General features: G+C 50.7%; 2 protein-coding genes across 10 annotated transcripts in view; one reads left to right on the top strand and one right to left on the bottom strand.

Moving 5' to 3' along the window:
- The window catches only part of PLXNC1 (plexin C1), a 155,721-nt gene that overhangs the window by 131,196 nt on the left and 5,132 nt on the right, over window positions 1–19,393 (top strand). For 4 of the 6 annotated variants that reach the window (XM_047788273.1, XM_047788277.1, XM_047788275.1 and 1 more), the window contains 5 exons: window positions 10,487–10,541; window positions 12,976–13,007; window positions 13,104–13,211; window positions 14,341–14,504; window positions 16,259–16,406. In XM_047788273.1, coding sequence (XP_047644229.1) covers window positions 10,487–10,541; window positions 12,976–13,007; window positions 13,104–13,211; window positions 14,341–14,504; window positions 16,259–16,406 — 507 coding nt within the window. Of the gene's footprint in view, window positions 1–10,486; window positions 10,542–12,975; window positions 13,008–13,103; window positions 13,212–14,340; window positions 14,505–16,258; window positions 16,549–19,393 lie in introns of those variants that run through there. The other 2 variants (XM_047788274.1, XR_007135949.1) reach the window with 2 other exon arrangements.
- CEP83 (centrosomal protein 83) overlaps window positions 14,592–19,393 on the bottom strand; it is a 139,778-nt gene continuing 134,976 nt past the window's right edge. For 2 of the 4 annotated variants that reach the window (XM_047788280.1, XM_047788278.1), the window contains one exon: window positions 14,592–16,464. The gene's annotated coding sequence lies outside the window, so the exon portion shown is untranslated. The remainder of the gene's footprint in view (window positions 16,465–19,393) is intronic. The other 2 variants (XM_047788279.1, XM_047788281.1) reach the window with 2 other exon arrangements.

Here is a 19,393-nt window from a genome sequence, read left to right as displayed (position 1 = left end):
TTAGCCCCCGCCCTCTCCTTCCTCAGCCCCGAATGGAATGAGAGCACCTCCAGGCCCATGTAAGGTCTTTGAAACGTTACACAACTCTGACCGCTTTTCTGAAATCACTGGCAGGTTGCTTGTTTTGGGGGCAGGCGATTTCCTTTGCTGCTCTCGTGGTCTGCTGGTTCCCAGGCAACCCCGCTCTCCGAGAGCGGCAGTGTTCACGCGGCCCAGTTTCTCTCCATCCTGTGGTTTAGGTGGGAAACTTCACCTGTACCAGATCCTCTGGCCCTTTCAGTGGAGGTGGTTACTGTTCAGCTTGATGCTGAAACCGACGCTATAAAAAGTCCTCAGCTACACGGCTGTTGACAGGCGACCCCGTGACCTTCGAGCAGGGTCCTTTGTTTCTGAAGATCTACCTTTCCTGTTTGTTCGAAATATTCAGCAGTACCTCCTTGGCCTCTGACCCCCATGCTGGGCGAGGGTCCAGGTGGCGAAGGGCGCATGTGCTGGCACAGAGAGCCAAGGCCCGAGAAGGCTGCCCAGACCAGAGGGGAGGGAGGGGAGGCTCCTGAACACCCTAGAAGTCATTCTGCAACTGTGTCCAAATCTTTGTTGCATAGACACTCTGTGCCGAGGGCTGGGGCTGCAGGCAGAAGGAGCAAACATGAGGTCCCTGAGCTCAGGGAGCTTACAGCCCCAGGGAGCAGGCGGAAGGGGAAGAAGGGGCGAGCAGTGAGGCAACACCTCGCCCTGTGATGGGGCGGTGACTCAGAGCATCCCAGGAGGCTTCCTGGAGGAAGCGGTGACTCAGCTGAGACCTGAAGAGTGAGGAGCACTTAACCAGGCTGGGATGGGGTGCCAGCATGCCCAGCAGTGAAAGGGGAGCGTGTGTGTTCTTCCGAAGAAAGCTCTCCAGACTGGCTAGAACTGGAGGGGCCGGGGTGGCGGGGAGAGCTGCTGACAGCCGATGGTTACAGAGCCCCTGCTGTGTGCCGGGTGCTGTCCTCTGCCTTTCCCTTCATTTCAGCTCGTTCTGTCCTACAGCTCTCCTGAGAGGTAGGGACTCTTATCAACCCATTTTAGAGATGGGTACACTGAGGCCCAGGGAGGTTTACTAATAGCTAGTTAGGGGCAGAGGCAAGGTCAGGACCCAGATTGTGGGTTCTAGGGTCCAAGGCTTAACCAGTACACGCCCGGCTTCTCATGGGGAAGTGGGAGACGTGGGGGCGCCAGAAGGGGAGAGGCAAACCCTGATGCAGACCCGGCGGCTTCCCTCAGGAGTCTGAATTTTATCCCACGCCCAGTGGGGAAGCCATTGGAGGGTCTTAAGCAGAGACATCTGCATGCAACTGTTGTGCAAACCTGGATGTAGGGAGACTCATGAGAAGAATTTCACATGAGGAGGGAGGTTGCCCAGAAATGACGCGGTGGCTCCAGAGATGGAGGCAAGCAGGTGGATTCCGAGGTGGGCAGAAGGCGAACACCTCAAGCTGTGCGGGCGAGGAAGATACTAGGGGAGGGGTCCAGAAGGCGCCGGGGGTGGCTGGGCGGACGCACAGATGCGGGGCCCTTTTGAAGAAGACGATGGGGAGCTGCTTCCCAGGCCCCTTGGCACGTCCGCATCCCCCCCCCCCCCCCGTCTTTCATGGCTGTGAGTGCCAGGGAGATATCTCTGCAGCGAGAAGGTCTCTGGGTCCTGCCAGGCATTCCCCTCACCCAGAAAGGAGCTGAGACCGTTCCCTGAGCAGAGCTTCCTGGACAGCAGCCAAGAACAGAGGCCACCTCATCCTTGGGCTCTTTGGCTGAGTGGGTCTCAGAGCCAGTTTGGAAATGGTTGCTTTGGGTGATCGCTGGCGGGGTGCTGCCTCTGCAGCCTTTGTTCGAGGGCGCCTGGCAGAGAACGTGGCAGCTGAACAACTCGCTCCTGTGCTCACCCTCCTGCAGCTTAGACTTCCCAACCTTGGAAGCATCTTGCTAAGAACTGTCGATCTTAGCCTTGGGAATCTGTACAAATCCCCAGGGAACTTTCTGAAAGCTGGGTGGGCCACATTTGGCGAAGCACTGCTCCAGAGGAAATCTAACGGGATGGAAGGAGGTTGGGGTCACGGGTGGGAAGTGCTTGCTAGAGGGCGCTTATTTTTTATTAGTATTTTTTTTCTTTTTAGGGCCGCACCTGAGGCATATGGAGGTTCCCAGGCTAGGGGTTGAATCGGGGCTGTAGCCACTGGCCTACATGACAGCCACAGCAACATGGGATCTGAGCATGTCTGTGACCTATACTCACGGCAACGCCGGATCCTTAACCCACTGAGCAAGGCCAGGGATCGAACCTGCGTCCTCATGGATACTAGTCAGATTCGTTTCTGCTGAGCCACGACGCGACCTCCTCGAGGGCGCTTATGATGGCATCAGTCTGAAGTTCAGAGCTGCCAGTCCAGCTCCCATCTCCTCCTCTCCCTGTATCTGGGGAGTGCGCTTGTCTTGGCAAGTTTGGCAGAACCGCAGCCACAAACACCCTCCTCGGGGCTCTTAACAATGTGCTTGCCACACTCAGCTGTGCAGGCCTGGGCCACCCTGGTCAGGCTTCTTGGTGTCCCCTGGCAATTGTGTGGCCTGGGGTGGGCCCCAGAGGAAGCGGGTGTGGCCACTCTGCCTTTAAAAGGAAAAGGCAGGACAAGACAGTCCAGTGGGGGAAAGCAGAACCAGCGCCATGTGCAAGGCAACGGGACGGCTGTCAGGAGACAGGACATCCATCTTCGCCAGAGACACCGGCCACGCCAGACACCTATCTGCTTAAGGATGATAATGAAATTAATCCGGCCTGTAGTCACTTCCCGTCCAAATGATTTATTGGCCTCATAGCCTAGCATTGCCACATGGTGGTAACAAATGACAAGACTAGGACACCAGGGCTTAAAGGATTCTCCTTGTGTTTAAAAAGCTAAGCCGTGAGGCAAATAAACGCAGGGAGCTTGACGGAAACTGGGGAGGTCACCGGCCCCATGCTCTCTGTGCCTGGACCATCTCAAAGGCCCTGTTTTTCAAACGCCGCTTGGAAGAAACGACCCAGCACCGCCCTCAGCCACCTTAAATCTGTACTCCGTTTAGCAGCGCCCCTGCACATTTGACAGGGCTGCGCCGCAGCTTGCTTTTGCCCTTTCATTAAAGAAAAATTTTCTCCTCCAACACTCGCATTTCCCTCCAAAGAGACAAGATGCTAATGATCACTCTTATTCATTTACTAAAGCGCCCTAGTTTGAGTCACTGTAAGTGCTTGAAAGCAAAAAAACTGCATTTCATTTAAAAATAGGGTCTAACTCAGAGTTTTAAGTGATTCAGACTCACCTCCCTCCAATTAGCCCAAATTAGTTCGGTTTTAAAGTTAATCTTTAGTGACGGCCCGTTCCTCCTCCTGTCTAAACAAAGTCCTCGCTGCTGGAGCAGGAGCCTGTGTCTTCGTGGCTTGTTCTGTCCTCAGGGCAAACACAGTGTCGCTGGCCTCCTCTGAATGATTTCCTGTCCGCGTATTTGAAGAACAGGTGTCTAGAGGGGATCTGAGGGCACCGCAGAGCTATGGCATCTCATGGACCAGAGGCAGCCCCCAGAGGCCCAGTTGTCACCGGCAGGATGACATCCTCGCCAGCCCTGAGCGTCGGCATGGTCGCTTTTCTCAGGGGTGACAGTGGCAGCCGGTGCCCAGCACGGGTCCGGTGCATAAGCAGCCTGTGATGGTGGCATTTCATTGCCCTCGTTCTCCAGTAGATGGGCACTGAAGAAGGCAAGTTTCGGCTCAGATCTCTCTGTCCTGTGCCGACAAGGGGGAAAGCGGATGTCTTTACACACTGCATAAAGCCAGAGGCGTCTTTCTCCCCTATAATTAAACCCGCCCCGAGGGCTTCCTCACTCGGCTGCCGTGTGTGTACTGAGTGGGCAGGGGACGGTGCTGTGTTCTGGAGCAGATGGGATCAGTTGGGTGCGTCCGTGCACGTGGATAAGGGGCGTGGGATGCTCTCCCGATGCCACCCTGGCAGGATGCTTTCTCCCTCCCCGCCCACGCTTTCTGCATCTGCCCCCTGTGTGATCTTTTGCTGGACTGTGTTCTTGCAGCCGCTCTCTGCTGTGGGGGTGGCATCAAGTGTGCAGGACAGGTGTTGTGTCCGGCAGGAAATAGTCTCCACGGATCACACCTCTCATTCTGAGCTGTTAGGTTTGAGGGCAGAAAAGACGTTTAACCACTGTGACGGGAACGGGCCGGTGCCAAAGGAGCCATTGCTAATGCCAGCGTCATGCACATGACATTCAGAGCGCACAGGAATATTCCAAAGGGCCTGCTTGAGAAGGTCCTTCTGGTCAGGTGTGTCCTTTGTGACACCAGCGGGATTGGTCTGTCTCTTACAGCAAGACATCAGGTTCTTCTTTCATAAACACGTGGTGCGCTTTCTGTACACCGGGCACTGTTCTAGGAGCGTTTGCACCGTGACTCCTTTGCCCTCCGTGTAGCCCAGTGTGGTAGATGCCTCGTTATCCCCGTTCTGAGACACCGGGAGTCTAAGAAACTTGGCCACGCTCCCGAAGCTCTCCTCAGTGATGCCCCAGGGCTGGAAGCAGTTGCAAAGTGAATTGCACAGAGACGGTGGCTTTTCCCAGGGCTGGGGGGGGCACGGGGGGTAACCTTGCTCAGAGCCAGGCTTGCAGCCCGCGCTCCAAGCCTCAGAAGCAGTCTGGCTGGAAAGCGCATGAGAAGTCCTGGTAGTTACCTTCTCTGATGTCAAGTTCGAAAGAACAGCTGCTCTTCACATCTCATGATGAATCTCACATCCGTGCGTCTATCCGAATGCTTCCTTACGTCTCATCCTACTTTGATATCCTTGAAAGTCAACACTCCTTGAACGCGACAACAGTTGCCTTCATCAGAAGGGAAACCTCTCTCAGGCACCCAGAGCTGGCAACTCCAGCCCAACCAAGGCATGGCGAGTTGGTTCCCGGCTGTGCACACACCCTGGTGGAGGCCAAGCTGCTGGAGGACTAGCCAGGGCTCTCACGGCCCCGGGCTAGTTCCAAGCATACAAGAAAGCAGCAGGAGCTACACCGCATCTGCACTCAGTTCAAGAATCCTTCAGAGCTCTGTCCTGGGTGCCGAGAACATCACGTGTGATAAGATGTACCCATGGAGAGTGTTCTGACGGCCCCTTCCAGATGCTCTGATGAGCCCCGAGCCTCCTTTCCAGAAGGACCGAGTAAGGTCACCCGTCTGGCCCTGAGTTAAAAAATAGATTCCCTTTTCATCTGCTTCCAGCCTTGGGGTGTCAGCGAGAAGGGCTACGGGGAAGGCGGGGAGCAGTATTGATGAGCGGTTGCTGGGACAACGCTAGTTGAATAGAATTCTCTTTTCACAAAATACCATTTTAGGAATGACAGATACCCGTAAAGGCGTCCATGTATTGACCCTGGTGTTTGATTTGTATTGACCCTGGTGTTTTCAGACTTTTTTCTTTAAGGAAAACATATCACGGTATTTCAGACGCTCTTCATGATTTTCCATCAAGTTCTTAGGCAAAAATTCGAGCTTTCCTCTTGGGTGCAACTCTGTGAAATTGCTAATATTTGACCACTTTTCGTTACACACATGGGCGTTTCATCAGGTTAAATACAAGTGCAACCTTATATTTCTAGAAAATCTCTTTTTTTATGGTGTTATTTTCAACATGTGGCTTAGAGATAGCATTTCAGCACAAAGAAATCTCCCCTGCAGTTGCAAATGGTTTGCAGGATGGGTAGTGTTTGTTTCAGGAGCAACTTGAAACGGATGACAGGGTCCCCCTCTCCCTTTGGGGTCACACCTCCTGATTCTGATGGTGGACAACTCCGAAGTCATCTCTGCCTCTTTCCAACACGGACGAGCCGTCACTGGCGGGGGGGGGGTGGGGGGGGGCGGGTCTGGCCTCCCTGGCATTTGGAATCATAGGGCACTGTGAGACAGGAAGGGAATTTAATTTGCAATTGCCGTGCGGACCAGTTCTGCTCTGGGCTGGGGAAGCATTCCTGCCACAGATCCATCTAGTGACATTAATCTTTCTTTGATTTAATTTGGTTTTCATTCCTAAAGTAGGGCCCAGAGGATGCTCCCTGCTCACAGGAGTACGGGAGGATTAATGAGCCACTCTGAGGAAAGCGATTGGACCTCCTCAGATGGAACAAACAGCATCACAGTTTTAACACTTTGGATTCTGTGGTACTTTTCAAAAAGGCGTGTCTGTCCTTAGCTTTGCAGCAGCCGACTTGTGCCAGACAGAAAAATGGAACCCCTCTCTCCCCCGCCACGAACCCCCAAACATCTGTAAATAAACGAGTTTTCCGTCTTTACCACATTGTCAGAGCATCACGTGGCGGGGGGCGGAGATGCTCCAGCCCCAGAGCAGCTGTGAAAGTTAGCAACACACTCGCACACACACATGCACAGACACACACACCACGCATCCGCTAATAAAATGCTTTTACACTTGCTCTCGGGAGATAATTTCAGAGTGAAATCTCCCCGGGACAAGCCGCGTCTGCCTTGTCTTAAGGCCTGAGCACGGTGCCAGCAGCCAGTGGCTGCCAGCTCCTGAAAAGACATTTGAACTTTTGGCTGCACTCCTTCTCGGAACGCCCCTCCGCGGCACGGTGATTATAGAGGAAGGGTGCTCGCTCCGGGGCAAAACCAGGCGTCTGGCAGTAGCGCAGTATTGGCTCAACACTCAACGGGATCCATTTGGGGTTCATTCTTTGACAATTACCCAGAATGAATCACCAGCTTCCTTTTATAAAAAGATATTTATTGGCTTAGAAACGGAGCCTATTCAGCTCTTCATGGGGAGGAATCTTGTGTCTCTGTTCAAACCTTCTCATCAACTCGGTGTCTGAGTCTTGCTAAGGGGGCGTCTGCACGGGGTCTTTGCTTTCATTGCATCAGAGAGGGAAGAGAACTGAAAAATCAGCCAGAAAACGGTGCATGGCTCGAGGGGCGAAGGGGGAATGTTTGGTGCAAAGAGCAGAGTCCGAGAGCTCGGTAAGGGTGGAGGATCCGTGCTTGAGACCCTTCGCGGAGGCCACGTGGCCCCAGGCAGCCCCGGCCCAGACCCCTCCCCACAAGATGGCCTGAGCACCAGCAGCTGGAGGCCTCTGGCCTCACCTGACAGCTGGTGGGACACCGCTGGCCGGACGCCGTGCGGGAGGCCCTCTCCAGGGCTGGCTCTCCCTCCTGTTCTCCTCTGTGGGGACGACCTGCAGGAGATGAGGCTTTAATCCTTTGGAGTTTGCTGAGCAGCTGTATACATTCTGATAACCGAAGTGCCACAGGCTGGAAGAGAAATTCTGAGTTTCTTTCTGTTCCAAACCGAGGGAGGTCCGGTCCAAATGATTATCAGAATCCAGAACCGCCTTAGAGATGTCGGGTGGATAATGTCTGCAAGTGACAGGGTTAACCCCCCAGCCGCATGCCAGAGGCAGGTGAGGGTTGGTGTCTCCCCGACACTGGTGCTTCTTGATGCCCTTCTGGTCATGTGTTTTTGTGGGCTAGTCCCCCAGAGCAGTTTGCTCCTCCCAGGAGCAGGGCCTGCCACCTGGCTCTTGGCACCTAGTCCCCCGGTTGGCTGCGGGGAAGCGGTGCACTAAGGGCCCCTGGGCCTGGGTTCCATGGTCCCAAAGGGCCTCAGGTGCGAACGCGTGGCTTTATCTCCAAAAGAGGCTCAGCATGGACCTTGACCGCTTGTGTCAGAGTGGGAAAAGCATTTCTTTGCCAAACATGTACATGTACGATCTGTGGCAATTTACTGAAATACAATTTATATACCATAAAAGTCACCTTTTAAAAGTGTCCCAATCAGTGGGTTTTGGAATCTGTGCAGTTGTGCAGTCATCACCACATCTAATTTTAGAACATTTTCATCACCCCAAATAGCAACGCTGAACTTGTTAAGAGCCATTCCTCACTCCTCCAACCCGTTTCAGGCAACTGGTAACGTGCTTTCTGTTTGTAGTTGCCTATTCTGGGCAAATTATATAAATGGGATTATATGATAGGCGATCTTTTGGGACTGGTTTCTTTCACTTCATGTTTTTGAGGTTCATTCGCATTGCAGCGTGTGTCCATACTTCTTTCCTGTTATTGTGTGGCAGTTGTTTGTGGTAAATTCCCACCATAAAATAATACATGGTCGTTTATCAGAAGATGACCTGAGAGTTGCTGCTGTGGAGCAGTGGTTAAGGAGCCGGCGTGGCCGTAGCTGTGGTGTAGGTCGCAGCTGCAGCTTGGATTCGCTCCCTGGCCCGGGAACTTCCACATGCCATGGGTGTGTCCAAAAAGGAATAACATAAAACGTGAAGAGGACACCCTGCTGGTAGCTCTAACAAACACTGTAGCCCTTATGCTGACCTTAAGAAGCTAGACACAAGAGTACACTGAATGATTTCATTTATATGAAGTTCAAGGGCCTGAACAGAGAAAACTAATCAATGGTGATGCACGTCAGAAAAGTGATTACCTCTGGCTGAGGATGGGGCGGTTATTGATTGAGAAGGCATAATTGGGGTACTTCTTGGGACCTTGAAATATAATTTTATATCTTGATATGGGTAATGCTTACACAGGTATATACTTAAAGTGAGCATTCTTGAGCTGTACACTTAATATTAGTGAACATTAAATACTTTCCTGACTGTCATGTTTAAATTTTAAAGGTGTTTTTTTGTTGTGTTTTTTTTAAGGGCTGCACCCGCGGCATATGGAGGTTCCCAGGCTAGGCGTCCAATCAGAGCTGTAGCCGCTGGCCTACGCCAGAGCCACAGCAGCTCGGCATCCAAACCTCATCTGCGACCTACACCACAGCTCACGGCAACACTGGATCCTTAACCCACCGAGTAAGGCCAGGGATTGAACCCACAACTTCATGGTTCCTAGTCAGATTCGTTTCTGCTGTGCCACGACTCCTAAAATTTAGGGAACTCCTACATTTTAAAGTTTTTATTTTAAAGGATATGCAATTTTATGATATTTACAAGCTTATTTTAAAAAATAAGAAAGACATGCAAAAAAGAAAATTTGTTAGTGTCCTGATGGATGAATTATCGCCAAGTGAGCCCCTCTGTCTCTTTTTTCTTTCTTTTTTTTTGTGTGTTTTTGCCTTTTCTTGAGCCGCTCCCGCAGCATATGGAGGTTCCCAGGCTAGGGGTCGAATCGGAACTGTATCCACCGGCCTATGCCAGAGCCACAGCAACACCAGATCCAAGCCGGGTCTTCGACCTGCATCACAGCTCATGGAAACGCCGGATCCTTAACCCACTGAGCAAGGGCAGGGATCGAACCTGAAACCTCATGGTTCCTAGTCGGATTCGTTAACCACTGCGCCACGACGGGAACTCCAAAGTGAGCCTCTCTTATAACTCCTGCTCAGATCAAGACAGAAAGCATTACGGGCGCCACAGACGCTGCCTTCTGGACCTCCCTAATCACCACCACCCTTCTCTTCTTCAAACACTTAAATCATAGTTTTGACTTTTCTAAGATTTCTGTGACTGGAATCACGCAGTATGCCTTGCATTTCATCAGGCCTCTTTTGCTCATCGTTGTCACTGCGCGCTTCACCCACGTGGCGCGTAGCAGTAATTAGCTCATTTTCATTGTTTCCTCATACCCTGTTTTATGAAATACCTCAAGGTAACTTACTCATTCTACTATTGGTGGATATTTGGGTTGTTTCCAGTAGAGGCATTTACTCTCAGGATGTGTAGGTATTTATGTACATGTATATACCTAGATGTGAAATTTCTGCGTTGGAGGGTAGGGACCAGCTTTAGAGGCCAGTTTTTGAAAAGTTGTTTCAGCACTGTTTTATTTATTTTTTTCAGTCTTTTTACCTTCTCTAGGGCTGCTCCTTCGGCATATGGAGGTTCCCAGGCTAGGGGTTTAATGAGAGCCATAGCCACCAGCCTACACCACAGCTCACAGCAACGCCGGATCCTTAACCCACTGAGCAAGGCCGGGGATCGAACCCGCAACCTCATGGTTCCTAGTTGGATTCGTTAACCACTGCGCCACGATGGGACCTCCAGTTTCAGCATTTAATATCGTGGGAAGCTCGAACATGAACGTGGTCCAAATGTCCCCAGACCTCCGAGAGGCTGAGGTGCCTCCCAGCACGGCTGAGTCCTCCCCTCGTCCAAGGTTGGCCCACCTCCGGCTGGTCCCACAGCATCCTGGCCTCCGCCTTCCGGCACTTGCCTCACTGCCTCTCACGGCCACCAGTGCCTCCTTCACAGGACCGGGAGCTCCTTGAGGGCAGAGACAGTGTCTTGCTCATAGTTACAGCCTCGGCCTCCAGTGCGCGGAACACAGGACTTCTTGATAAATATTTCATTGCATAAGTGAGAGAATGTAAGATCCATCCAGCCATGTAATTCCTGGGTAAAGTTGAGAAGTACATTAAATTTTGAAAACTCATGTATTTTTTATCTTTGCTTTCAGATCTCAAATGGATCCACTATAAAGGTCTTCAAGAAGATAGCGAATTTCCCTTCCGGTAAGCGACATGACGTGGTTAACCTTTTGTTCTCACTCACCTTTTTAAAGCATCCCTCTTTGCCTCTCTCGGATGTAAGAGAGATGAGACTGGGTTGTTGCCATGTAATTCTCTGAGAGCAGAGAAGAGCCCTTTCCATCTGTTTCTGGTCCTGAGGCCGTGACCTGGGAGGAAGAGAGTGAGCTGGAAACAGGGGTTGCTTCGGGGCTGCTCTGCCCCAAGGAAGTTGCTGTCTTTAACAGCCCTAAATCTTAGCCATGGTGCCTCTCTCCCAGCTCCTCCATAGGATGGGGGCTAAGAGAGGGGAGCCCCCATGGTGAAAGGAGGGAAGCCAGCAGATTATCACACAGCCCTGCAAGCTCTGAACAAACAAGATAATTCCCTTAGCCCAGATCTCCTAGCGAGAGACAAACGACAGAGGGAGCTTTGGGGGAAAGCTTTGTAGGCCAGCCTCTCCACGTTCTCCTACCGCCCTGATAGCCTCGGGGCAGGAAAACACTGTGACAGTGCCCTGAGAATGTCCCTGGATCGTCCAGGTTTGTCTCCCGAGAAATTATACCCAAGCCAAAGCCATCGGCGCTCAGTCTCAGCAAGGCTCTGGGCCTCAGGGCGAGGGTCTGCTCATACGCGCAGCTGGAGCTGGGGCTTCCGGATTCCTGGATTCAGTGCTAGGAGCAGCCTGGTAGGTCCCTGCACCTCGGGAGTGCCAACAGGAAAGGCAGGGCTCCCAATTAGACAGGACAACTTGGCAGGTTGTAAGATACCCCTTGGGGCATCCCGCCCCCACCCCGTCTATCCCTATGGCAGGCTCTGGGGAGAGACACCATCTTTCAGAGGGCGGCTGTCTTCTGGTCCAGGGGGAGTGGAGCCTTGGGTTGTAATGAGTGCAAGAGCTGTGTATTCCCGCCTTCAAAGGCTGCCCCTTTGAGAGCTTCTTATTTGGATCACTCAATGGGACTTGGGGGCAGTCAGCACCTCTGCCTCCTCCCTGTCCCATCCAGCTGTGAGTCATTTCGACCCTTTCCTGTTAACCCTCCAAAACCCTTGCCCCCTGTCCTTTCACTACATCCTCTGTGAAAATCCCAACCCAGCCCCGGATGAGCCCAGCTGCGAGCCTTCCTGCCCTACAGCTGAGCAGCCACAGGAGGAAGGCGGCACAGCACAGCTGGAGCCCGTCAATTCCTGGCGCCCGTCTTGACCAGGGCCCTCGCCGTAGCCTGTTCACACTGTGCTTCTCCATCGTCCTCCCTTCGCTCCTCGAAGCTCTGCCCACCCCCCAAACTCCCCTGCCTGTCAGCCCACGACTTCACCCAGGCCTTCACAGAGAAAATGGAAATGAGACCGTCCTCGAAGGCCAGGGCCTAATCTCCCACCCTGCCTGCCTCTGCCCAGCCCCTCCTCCTCGCTCCCCAACATTGCAGGGCTGCTCTGCCTCCCAGCAAGGCCTGTCCCTCTCCATGCTCCCGACTTTCTGAGCATTCTGACCCCAGAGCGTCTCTCCTCTCCCCTGCACTTGCTTTCCTCCCCTCTATTACATTTTTCCATGAGCATTTCAAGATATGTAGTCTTGGAAGTTCCCTTGTGGTGCAGCACGCTAAGGATCCGGCAGGGCGGCAGCTGTGGATGTTTGATCCCTGGCCTAGGAACTTCCACATGCCATGGGTGTGGGCACCAAAAAAAAAAAAAAAAAAAAAAAAAAGTTCTAGTCTCTGACATCGTCAAAGCAAAAACTCAGGTGCCTCAATCTCTCCCTTCCCTGAACCCAGCACTCCCTCCGCAGCCCCATTTCTTCCTGAATGTCCTAGTTCTGTGCTGCTCTCCACCTCCTTTGTGACCTTCTTCCAGATCCGAGAAGGGCTGGCATCCCCCCTGCCCTGCCATTGGCCCGGCTCAGTATCCATTCATCTAGGTTCGGCTCCAGCAGCCCTTCCCCAGAGTGCCTCCCGGGCGAGGCCAGTCCCTTGTTAGACACTCTCTTAGCATGTAATTCTGTCCCGCAACCCTTATCATAAGGATATAAATATTAACTTCGCAATTCGTATGAGTCTCTCATTGGCTTGGATGTGAATTCCATGAGGGCGCAGGGAGCTCGGTCTTGAACACTGCTGCCTGCCTAGTGGCCTCTGGCACACAGTAGGGGTTCCAGGTCCACGTGTTCAATGAATGGGACCTGAACCTCTCCTGTCCCACCCCCAAACGCTCTTCAGCCTGTCTGAACACTTCCCGGGGTGTTCCAACGCCACCCTCTGACCCTCCTATTTTTGCACTGTTCTTATTAAGGTCTTAAGACACAACCGGGGGGGAAAGAACTATAGCTACAAAGAGCGCATGTAACACTTCTGTTTATAGCAAGGGGAATCTTAGGAGAAGGACAGTTCGCCCATGGTTGTTTTTTTAATGCACTGTTTTCTCTCCTTCTTTCCATGGCGTTCAGATGTGGAATACTCAGAAGACCACTGCCATTTGGTGAGTTCGGGCTCTCTTGTGCTCCTGCTGGATCAGATGCCTTCTGCAGCACAAACCGTCTCCTTGGGTAACGCTTCGACTCTGCCTTCTTTTTAGATTTTACCAGATTCGGAAGCATTCCAAGATGTGCAGGGAAAGAGACATCGAGGGAAGCACAAGTTCAAAGTAAAAGAAATGTACCTGACAAAGCTGCTGTCCACCAAGGTACACTTATGGTTCTGGGAGCGCTTTTACGGCTACCTTGGGGGTGTATGATGTGTTTGACTTAATTTCCACTGAAGTGTGAAAATGTTACAAATCCCTTGTGCCTTCTAGCAAAGCAAAATGAAAGTTTAAATTGTAAACATTTCCTACCCCCTTCTTCTTTTATAAACTGCAAAGATAAAGCACTTTCTAAATTTCTACTGTAGCATCTTTAATCAAGGATTTAATGTTGTTCTGAGTCCCTTTACCCACCACTGCACCATTGCTATTTTTTAGGTGGACAGCGTAATGATTCCTTTTTGTTTACTTGTTATTATAGATGAGCAATAAAACGCCCTCTCTGAATTGCAAATAAAATGAAAGGTGGGGAGGTCATTTTGAAATGAAGAATTCTGTTCACAGATCAAAGTGTCAGATGTGAAAATCAGAGGAATGCCAAGTCGGGTGCAAATTTTACTTCATCTGGCTTTTAGTGGGATGAACAGAAGTCTGGTGATCTTTTTTCCTGAAATGACTAGCAATAGAAATGCTATTATCTGCACCTGGCCCTACGCGCTGGACAGAAACGCTGCTTCAGATTAGAGCAGAGTGGCTGCTTAGGGTTTAGGAGATTTGTTTAGTGTGGAGAGGACAGCCAGAGCCTCTTGATGTTCTCATCTGCCCTTTCGGTTTTTGTAGAACAGTCAAATGCTTGGGAAAGTACACAGTAAAACCCTAGGATGGAAATATACGCCACAGGGAAAATTCTGGGCACCGAGCAACATCACTTGAGTTTTTCTGGGCTGAACCTAATAAAAGCCAAACATCCGTGGCTCCTTTGTTTATGTATATGGCCCTACAACTGTCATTTCAACTGCCAGAGATTTCTGAGATAGCCTCCCTGGTGACTAAACAATGTTGTCATCAGCAAGAAGCTTATGAACCAAATCTAAACCCAGCCCGGATTTTCAGGATCTTTGTCTTACACTGTGCGGGGTGTTGGCCTCATCTGACGATTTTACGTACTTTCTTTTTAGCGTGTTTTTCTGTTTGGTACATCATTATCTCTGAACTTGGATTTCATTTTTCAGCATGTTTTCCAAACCACTGTTGTGTTCATCTTCCAAGTCTGATGTGCTCTGTCTTTTAGGTGGCCATTCACTCTGTGCTCGAAAAGCTTTTTAGAAGCATTTGGAGTTTACCCAACAGCAGAGCCCCATTTGCTATAAAATACTTTTTTGACTTTTTGGATGCCCAGGCTGAAAACAAAAAAATCACAGATCCTGATGTCGTACACATTTGGAAAACAAACAGGTGGGAACAAGCAGTAGGTGATTGTTGTTTTTAAGAATCTGGGACAGACGCTTAACTAAAAGAAGGGCATGGACAGTTACAGAAGGATTCATTTATCCCTTTATTCGAATGTTTTGGCTTTGAAAACTATCACGTCGAAGCAGTTTCTTGCTCTGTTGCTCTTTTTAAACAATCGACAAAGCTATATTCCTGGACTGAGAATCCTATTCTTTAGGACGAGGTAAACAAACTCTGTTATCTTTAATGCATAAAAAAGACTTTTTATGGAATGTTAAAACAAGTTGAACTTGACCGGCAAAAAAAGATGAGAAATCAATTAATATTTTGTGGGTTTTGCATGTAATTTTCCATTGGAGAAGACTCTTAAATGTGTCCCTCAGGGAATTCATCACTTTGCAGTTTCCAGGCTATTTGCCTATTCCATACAGAAGTTTCTGCTTTTATTTGATCCACTACAGTACTCAGATACCATGAGAATTAGTAAGGATTGTGTTCTGTTTCTTTTTAGCATCCAAATTAAATTTCTCCTCACTAAAGAAATATAGCTCATTACCTCTAATTGAAATACTTTGTGCATGCGCTGAATAAGTCTTGAGTTATGATGTAACAGAATTTCTCAGTGTGCGCTCAAACCCGCCTAAGCACCGAAGTTAGCCAGACCGTATTACATAAATATTAAAAGCTGCGGTTCCAGAGGCCCCAGGTCAAGGCCCGCTCTACTCTGGCTCCCTCCCTGCCCCTCGAGATTCCAGCCTCTGACTTCTGGCCCTGCCACTCCCGTACAAGCTCGGGTACTGCACGCTCCCAGCCCACTGGGAGGATGGCAGCATCTGAGCAGGGTCACCGGTCAGAACGGCGGAGCGACGGGGAGGCCCAGCAGCCCGCAGGAGGAGGTAATTAGCTAGGCCAGAGGGCTCTGAAGGACTCCCAAGTTCATATTCAAATATTTATTAGAGGACTGTCAGGTGCGGGAGATAAAGTAATAAACTCCACAGAGACCATATTCTCGCAGAGCTTACATTTTCATAGGTAAATGAGTCTATTAGAAGGTGCTCAGTATAGTGCACCGAGGGGAAAAAGGACAGAAAGCGGCCAGACAGGGTGGTCGGAGCCCTCACGGAGTTGACTCTGGCGTCAGGTCTTGAAAGAGGCCGTCTGAGCCACGAGACCCTCCGGGGCAAGACTGTTTCCGGACGGTGGACAAAAGCAGGGCTGGGAGGCGGGAGGCGGAGCTCGGCGGCGGCCGGGGCGCGGGGATGAGCAGGGCGGAGAGAAGGGCACGGGTGTGGCGGGAGAGGGATGGAAAGCCACAGCGGAGCGGGGCAGAGGGCGAGAGCGGACTTGATGCTGTCTGAGGAGGCTGCGGGTAGCTGTGGGAGAAGCAGCGGGTGGCAGCTGAGGACGACTAGCCCGGGGGCGGGAAGACGCAGTGTGGCACTGCGGAGCGAGGCGTCAGGTTCTGGAGCGCCGAGGAGATGGCCGGGTTGGTGCGCATCATCCGCTATGGCTCGGACTCCTCAAGGGTCAGGGGCAGCTTCCAGACCCCCCTCCTCCAGCCGCCCTCGCAGGGTGCGGACGGTTTAACCCTTTCTTGTTCTGAGTGACGCTGCCATCTGTTGCTTGGTGTACCTGGCAAAGCGCACGTGCCTATTTCAATGACAAGGACAAAAACACCCGTTTACAAACCGTGATCGACAGAGCATCCACCTCACGGGAACGGCTCCGTTTGAAAAGCGCTTTCTCTCTCGGAACAGCCTCCCTCTTCGCTTCTGGGTGAACATCCTGAAGAACCCTCAGTTTGTCTTTGACATTAAGAAGACACCCCACATCGATGGCTGTTTGTCCGTCATCGCCCAGGCCTTCATGGACGCCTTTTCGCTCACGGAGCAGCAACTGGGGAAGGTAAGGCTCAGTTCTGCTTGCTGTGTGTTCTCCTACGGGTCTGAAGCATTCCGTCTTCCTTGCAAACGTGAAATAACAAACCACGCCAGCAGAAAAGAAAGGCAATGACCGTCACTGGAAATTTGCTTTTCTTTAAAAATTCTCTCATCTCAGGGAGTTCCCGTCGTGGCGCAGTGGTTAACGAATCCGACTAGGAACCATGAGGTTGAGGGTTCGGTCCCTGCCCTTGCTCAGTGGGTTAACGATCCGGCGTTGCCGTGAGCTGTGGTGTAGGTTGCAGACGCGGCTCGGATCCCGCGTTGCTGTGGCTCTGGTGTAGGCCGGCGGCTACAGCTCCGATTCGACCCCTAGCCCGGGAACCTCCATATGCCATGGGAGCGGCCCAAAGATATAGCAAAAAGACAAAAAAAAAAAAAAATTCTCTCATTTCTGTTTTATCTAGTTTAAGTGGAAAACACAATTACCCCCCACCCGCTGCAGCTCTCTGCCTGTGATCCTTTAGCACAGAGTATGCATTCTCTTTCTTTCCTGAAGAAACATTCTACTATGAACCCAAATTATCAAACTCCTGAAAGTTGCCAAAATGAATTCCACGTGAATATACCTCAAAGAGTCTATCTGAATGTAACAGATTTCTCATGGGGAAGAAAACCCTGAGACGTCCACCACCTCCAGTTTGTCAGTTTATAATCCAAACCTCAGTATTGTTTTTCCTGTGGTTGTCTTTGCTAAGCAAAAGCCCTAAAAGGCAAAAAAACCGATAAAAACAGAGAGGAAGCTCTGAAAGAGATGTTTTAGTCTTCTTCAGGTACTCCAAAACACATTAAACTGAGCAATAGCTGTCCCAAATGGATTTAAAGAATATTTTCACGCTGAGCAGTGGCTGTTTGGTGGGAGGATGTTTCCTGGGTGCCTCAGACTCCCCGTCTAATTCGAAACTCACCGTTTTGGACTTTCATTTTCCTATAGCACTGCCTAGTCCTTCAAGGTAGAGTCCCTGGCAGTATCTTCCACTCCCCCTCCCTCCTCCCTCCCCAGTTGGTTACCCATCACCTCTGTCTCCTTCGCCTCCCTCTGCCCACCTCATCCCTCTTTCACTGTCTTATGTTTTAGAAGGATAACCTGAATGAATCTCATCCTGTCAGACTCCTGCTTAAACACTGTAATTACTTCCCATTACCTGCCAGATAAAACTTTCACACGGCCACGGGGCCCTTCTGGACTGGGCTTCAAGTGTCTTTTCAGGCCTAATCCATAAACCTTCTATGCTACAGCTGTTAGTTTTCCCAAACTTACCATAAGCTTGTTTTCCTATCACTTTGCTTGTCCCTTTCCTGTCTCATAACCCCTGTCTAGTAAACCCCTTATTCATTCAACAAACATGATTTCCTGTATGTGTCAGAAACTGCAGGAGACTCGCAGCAGTCTAAATGTACCCCTCTGTGAATGTTCCCTGAAGAATTTCCAACGTGCTTGCTTCATGTGTGACCAAGAAAGTTCCTCCTAGCATGAAGGATACTGAAAGATACTTAAATGCAGGAGTTCCCATTGTGGCTTGGCAGAAAGGAACCCAACCACTATCCATGAGAACTCAGGTTTGATCCCTGGCCTCGCTCAGTGGGTTAAGGATCCGGCATTGCCGTGAGCTGTGGTGTAGGTCGCAGACGCAGCTCGGATCTGGCGTGGCTGTGGCTGTAGGGTAGGCCAGCAGCTGCAGCTCAGATTCGACGCCCTAACCTGATCAGACCCCTGCATAAGCCACAGGTGGGGCCCTAAAATCTCTCTCTCTACATACACATATACACACACACACTTAAATGGTTATCTATCCGTATTAAACATGGCTGTCTAGTATGTTCTTGGTAGATTTTAGTTACTCCTCACGAGAACGACATTAAGTAGTTATTATTACCCCAATTTTAGAGACAAGGAAATTGATGTTCTAAGAGGTCACAGGTCTCATCAAGATCACACATCCCCCCGTACAGTCCTTTTCTTTGCTCTGTACCCTGCTACACAGGCCGCTATCGTACATGGTAAGCACGGGGAGGGTTGGTCGGCACTGGCGGACTGTAAGCTGCTTAAAGGCAGGCCCTGCTTGGTCTTCTTCCTTCAAATCACACTCTTAGAGCCTGGCTAGACAAATCTGTATTGAATGAAGGATCACATGATTTATGGAAAAGAATCTCAGTAATAGCTCAGGCTGGGCATCCTTCAGAATGATGCCTTAAGCCATCGATAGATTTCAAAATGTATGGGACACTCCCTGGCAGTGTCATTAACTCACCCGTCTTCCCTGAGTGGTGCTATAGTGAATATTCCTATCTTAAGACAGAACAAGACAAACGTGAACACAATTTCTCCCGGCCCTTTTGGGCCTTCTCCTCCCTCTGAGTGTTGCAGAGCACACATCGGCATCAGCCTTGACCAGACCTCCCCAGTGGCAGAAATACCTGCTGAACCATAGAGATGAGCTTTGCTGCTTCTGGCCCTGACTGTGCAACTCCTCAGAGGATAACAGTCCTTTCCCAAATCCTACACGGGGTCACGATGACCCAGCACTCGCCTTGTGTGTACAGGCACACTGGTGAACTCTAAGTACAAAGCCCATTTATCATTTCCCTTAAAGACAGCCACTGACCACCTCCTGGGGAGATACTGGGCCGCACCTCATGTGAGGTCTTAGCTTAAAGACTTACTTATGACCTTATTCACGTTATTGTCTATTATTTGCATTCTGCCTATTTTATAAGATTACTGTTTTCTTACATGACCAAAGGTGACTGGGCCTCCAAAAAAACAAGTAGGCCACTTGCAGTGATGCTAATGTCATTCTAGAAATGGGAAGAACCCACCGGAGGGAACCGTTTCCTGGACCTTGACAGACTAGTAAGGCAGTGCAGAGGCTTTTGGCTACTGTTCACAGGGCCTGACTAGCCCAGGAAATAACAAATCGAGTGGCTGATCAACAAAAGCCTTGACTGACC

This window comes from Phacochoerus africanus, chromosome 7, assembly GCF_016906955.1.
Source record: "Phacochoerus africanus isolate WHEZ1 chromosome 7, ROS_Pafr_v1, whole genome shotgun sequence".
Taxonomy (NCBI): domain Eukaryota; kingdom Metazoa; phylum Chordata; class Mammalia; order Artiodactyla; family Suidae; genus Phacochoerus; species Phacochoerus africanus.
The sequence above is the reverse complement of the archived record's forward strand: the minus strand, read 5'-3'. Positions and strand labels throughout refer to the sequence as shown.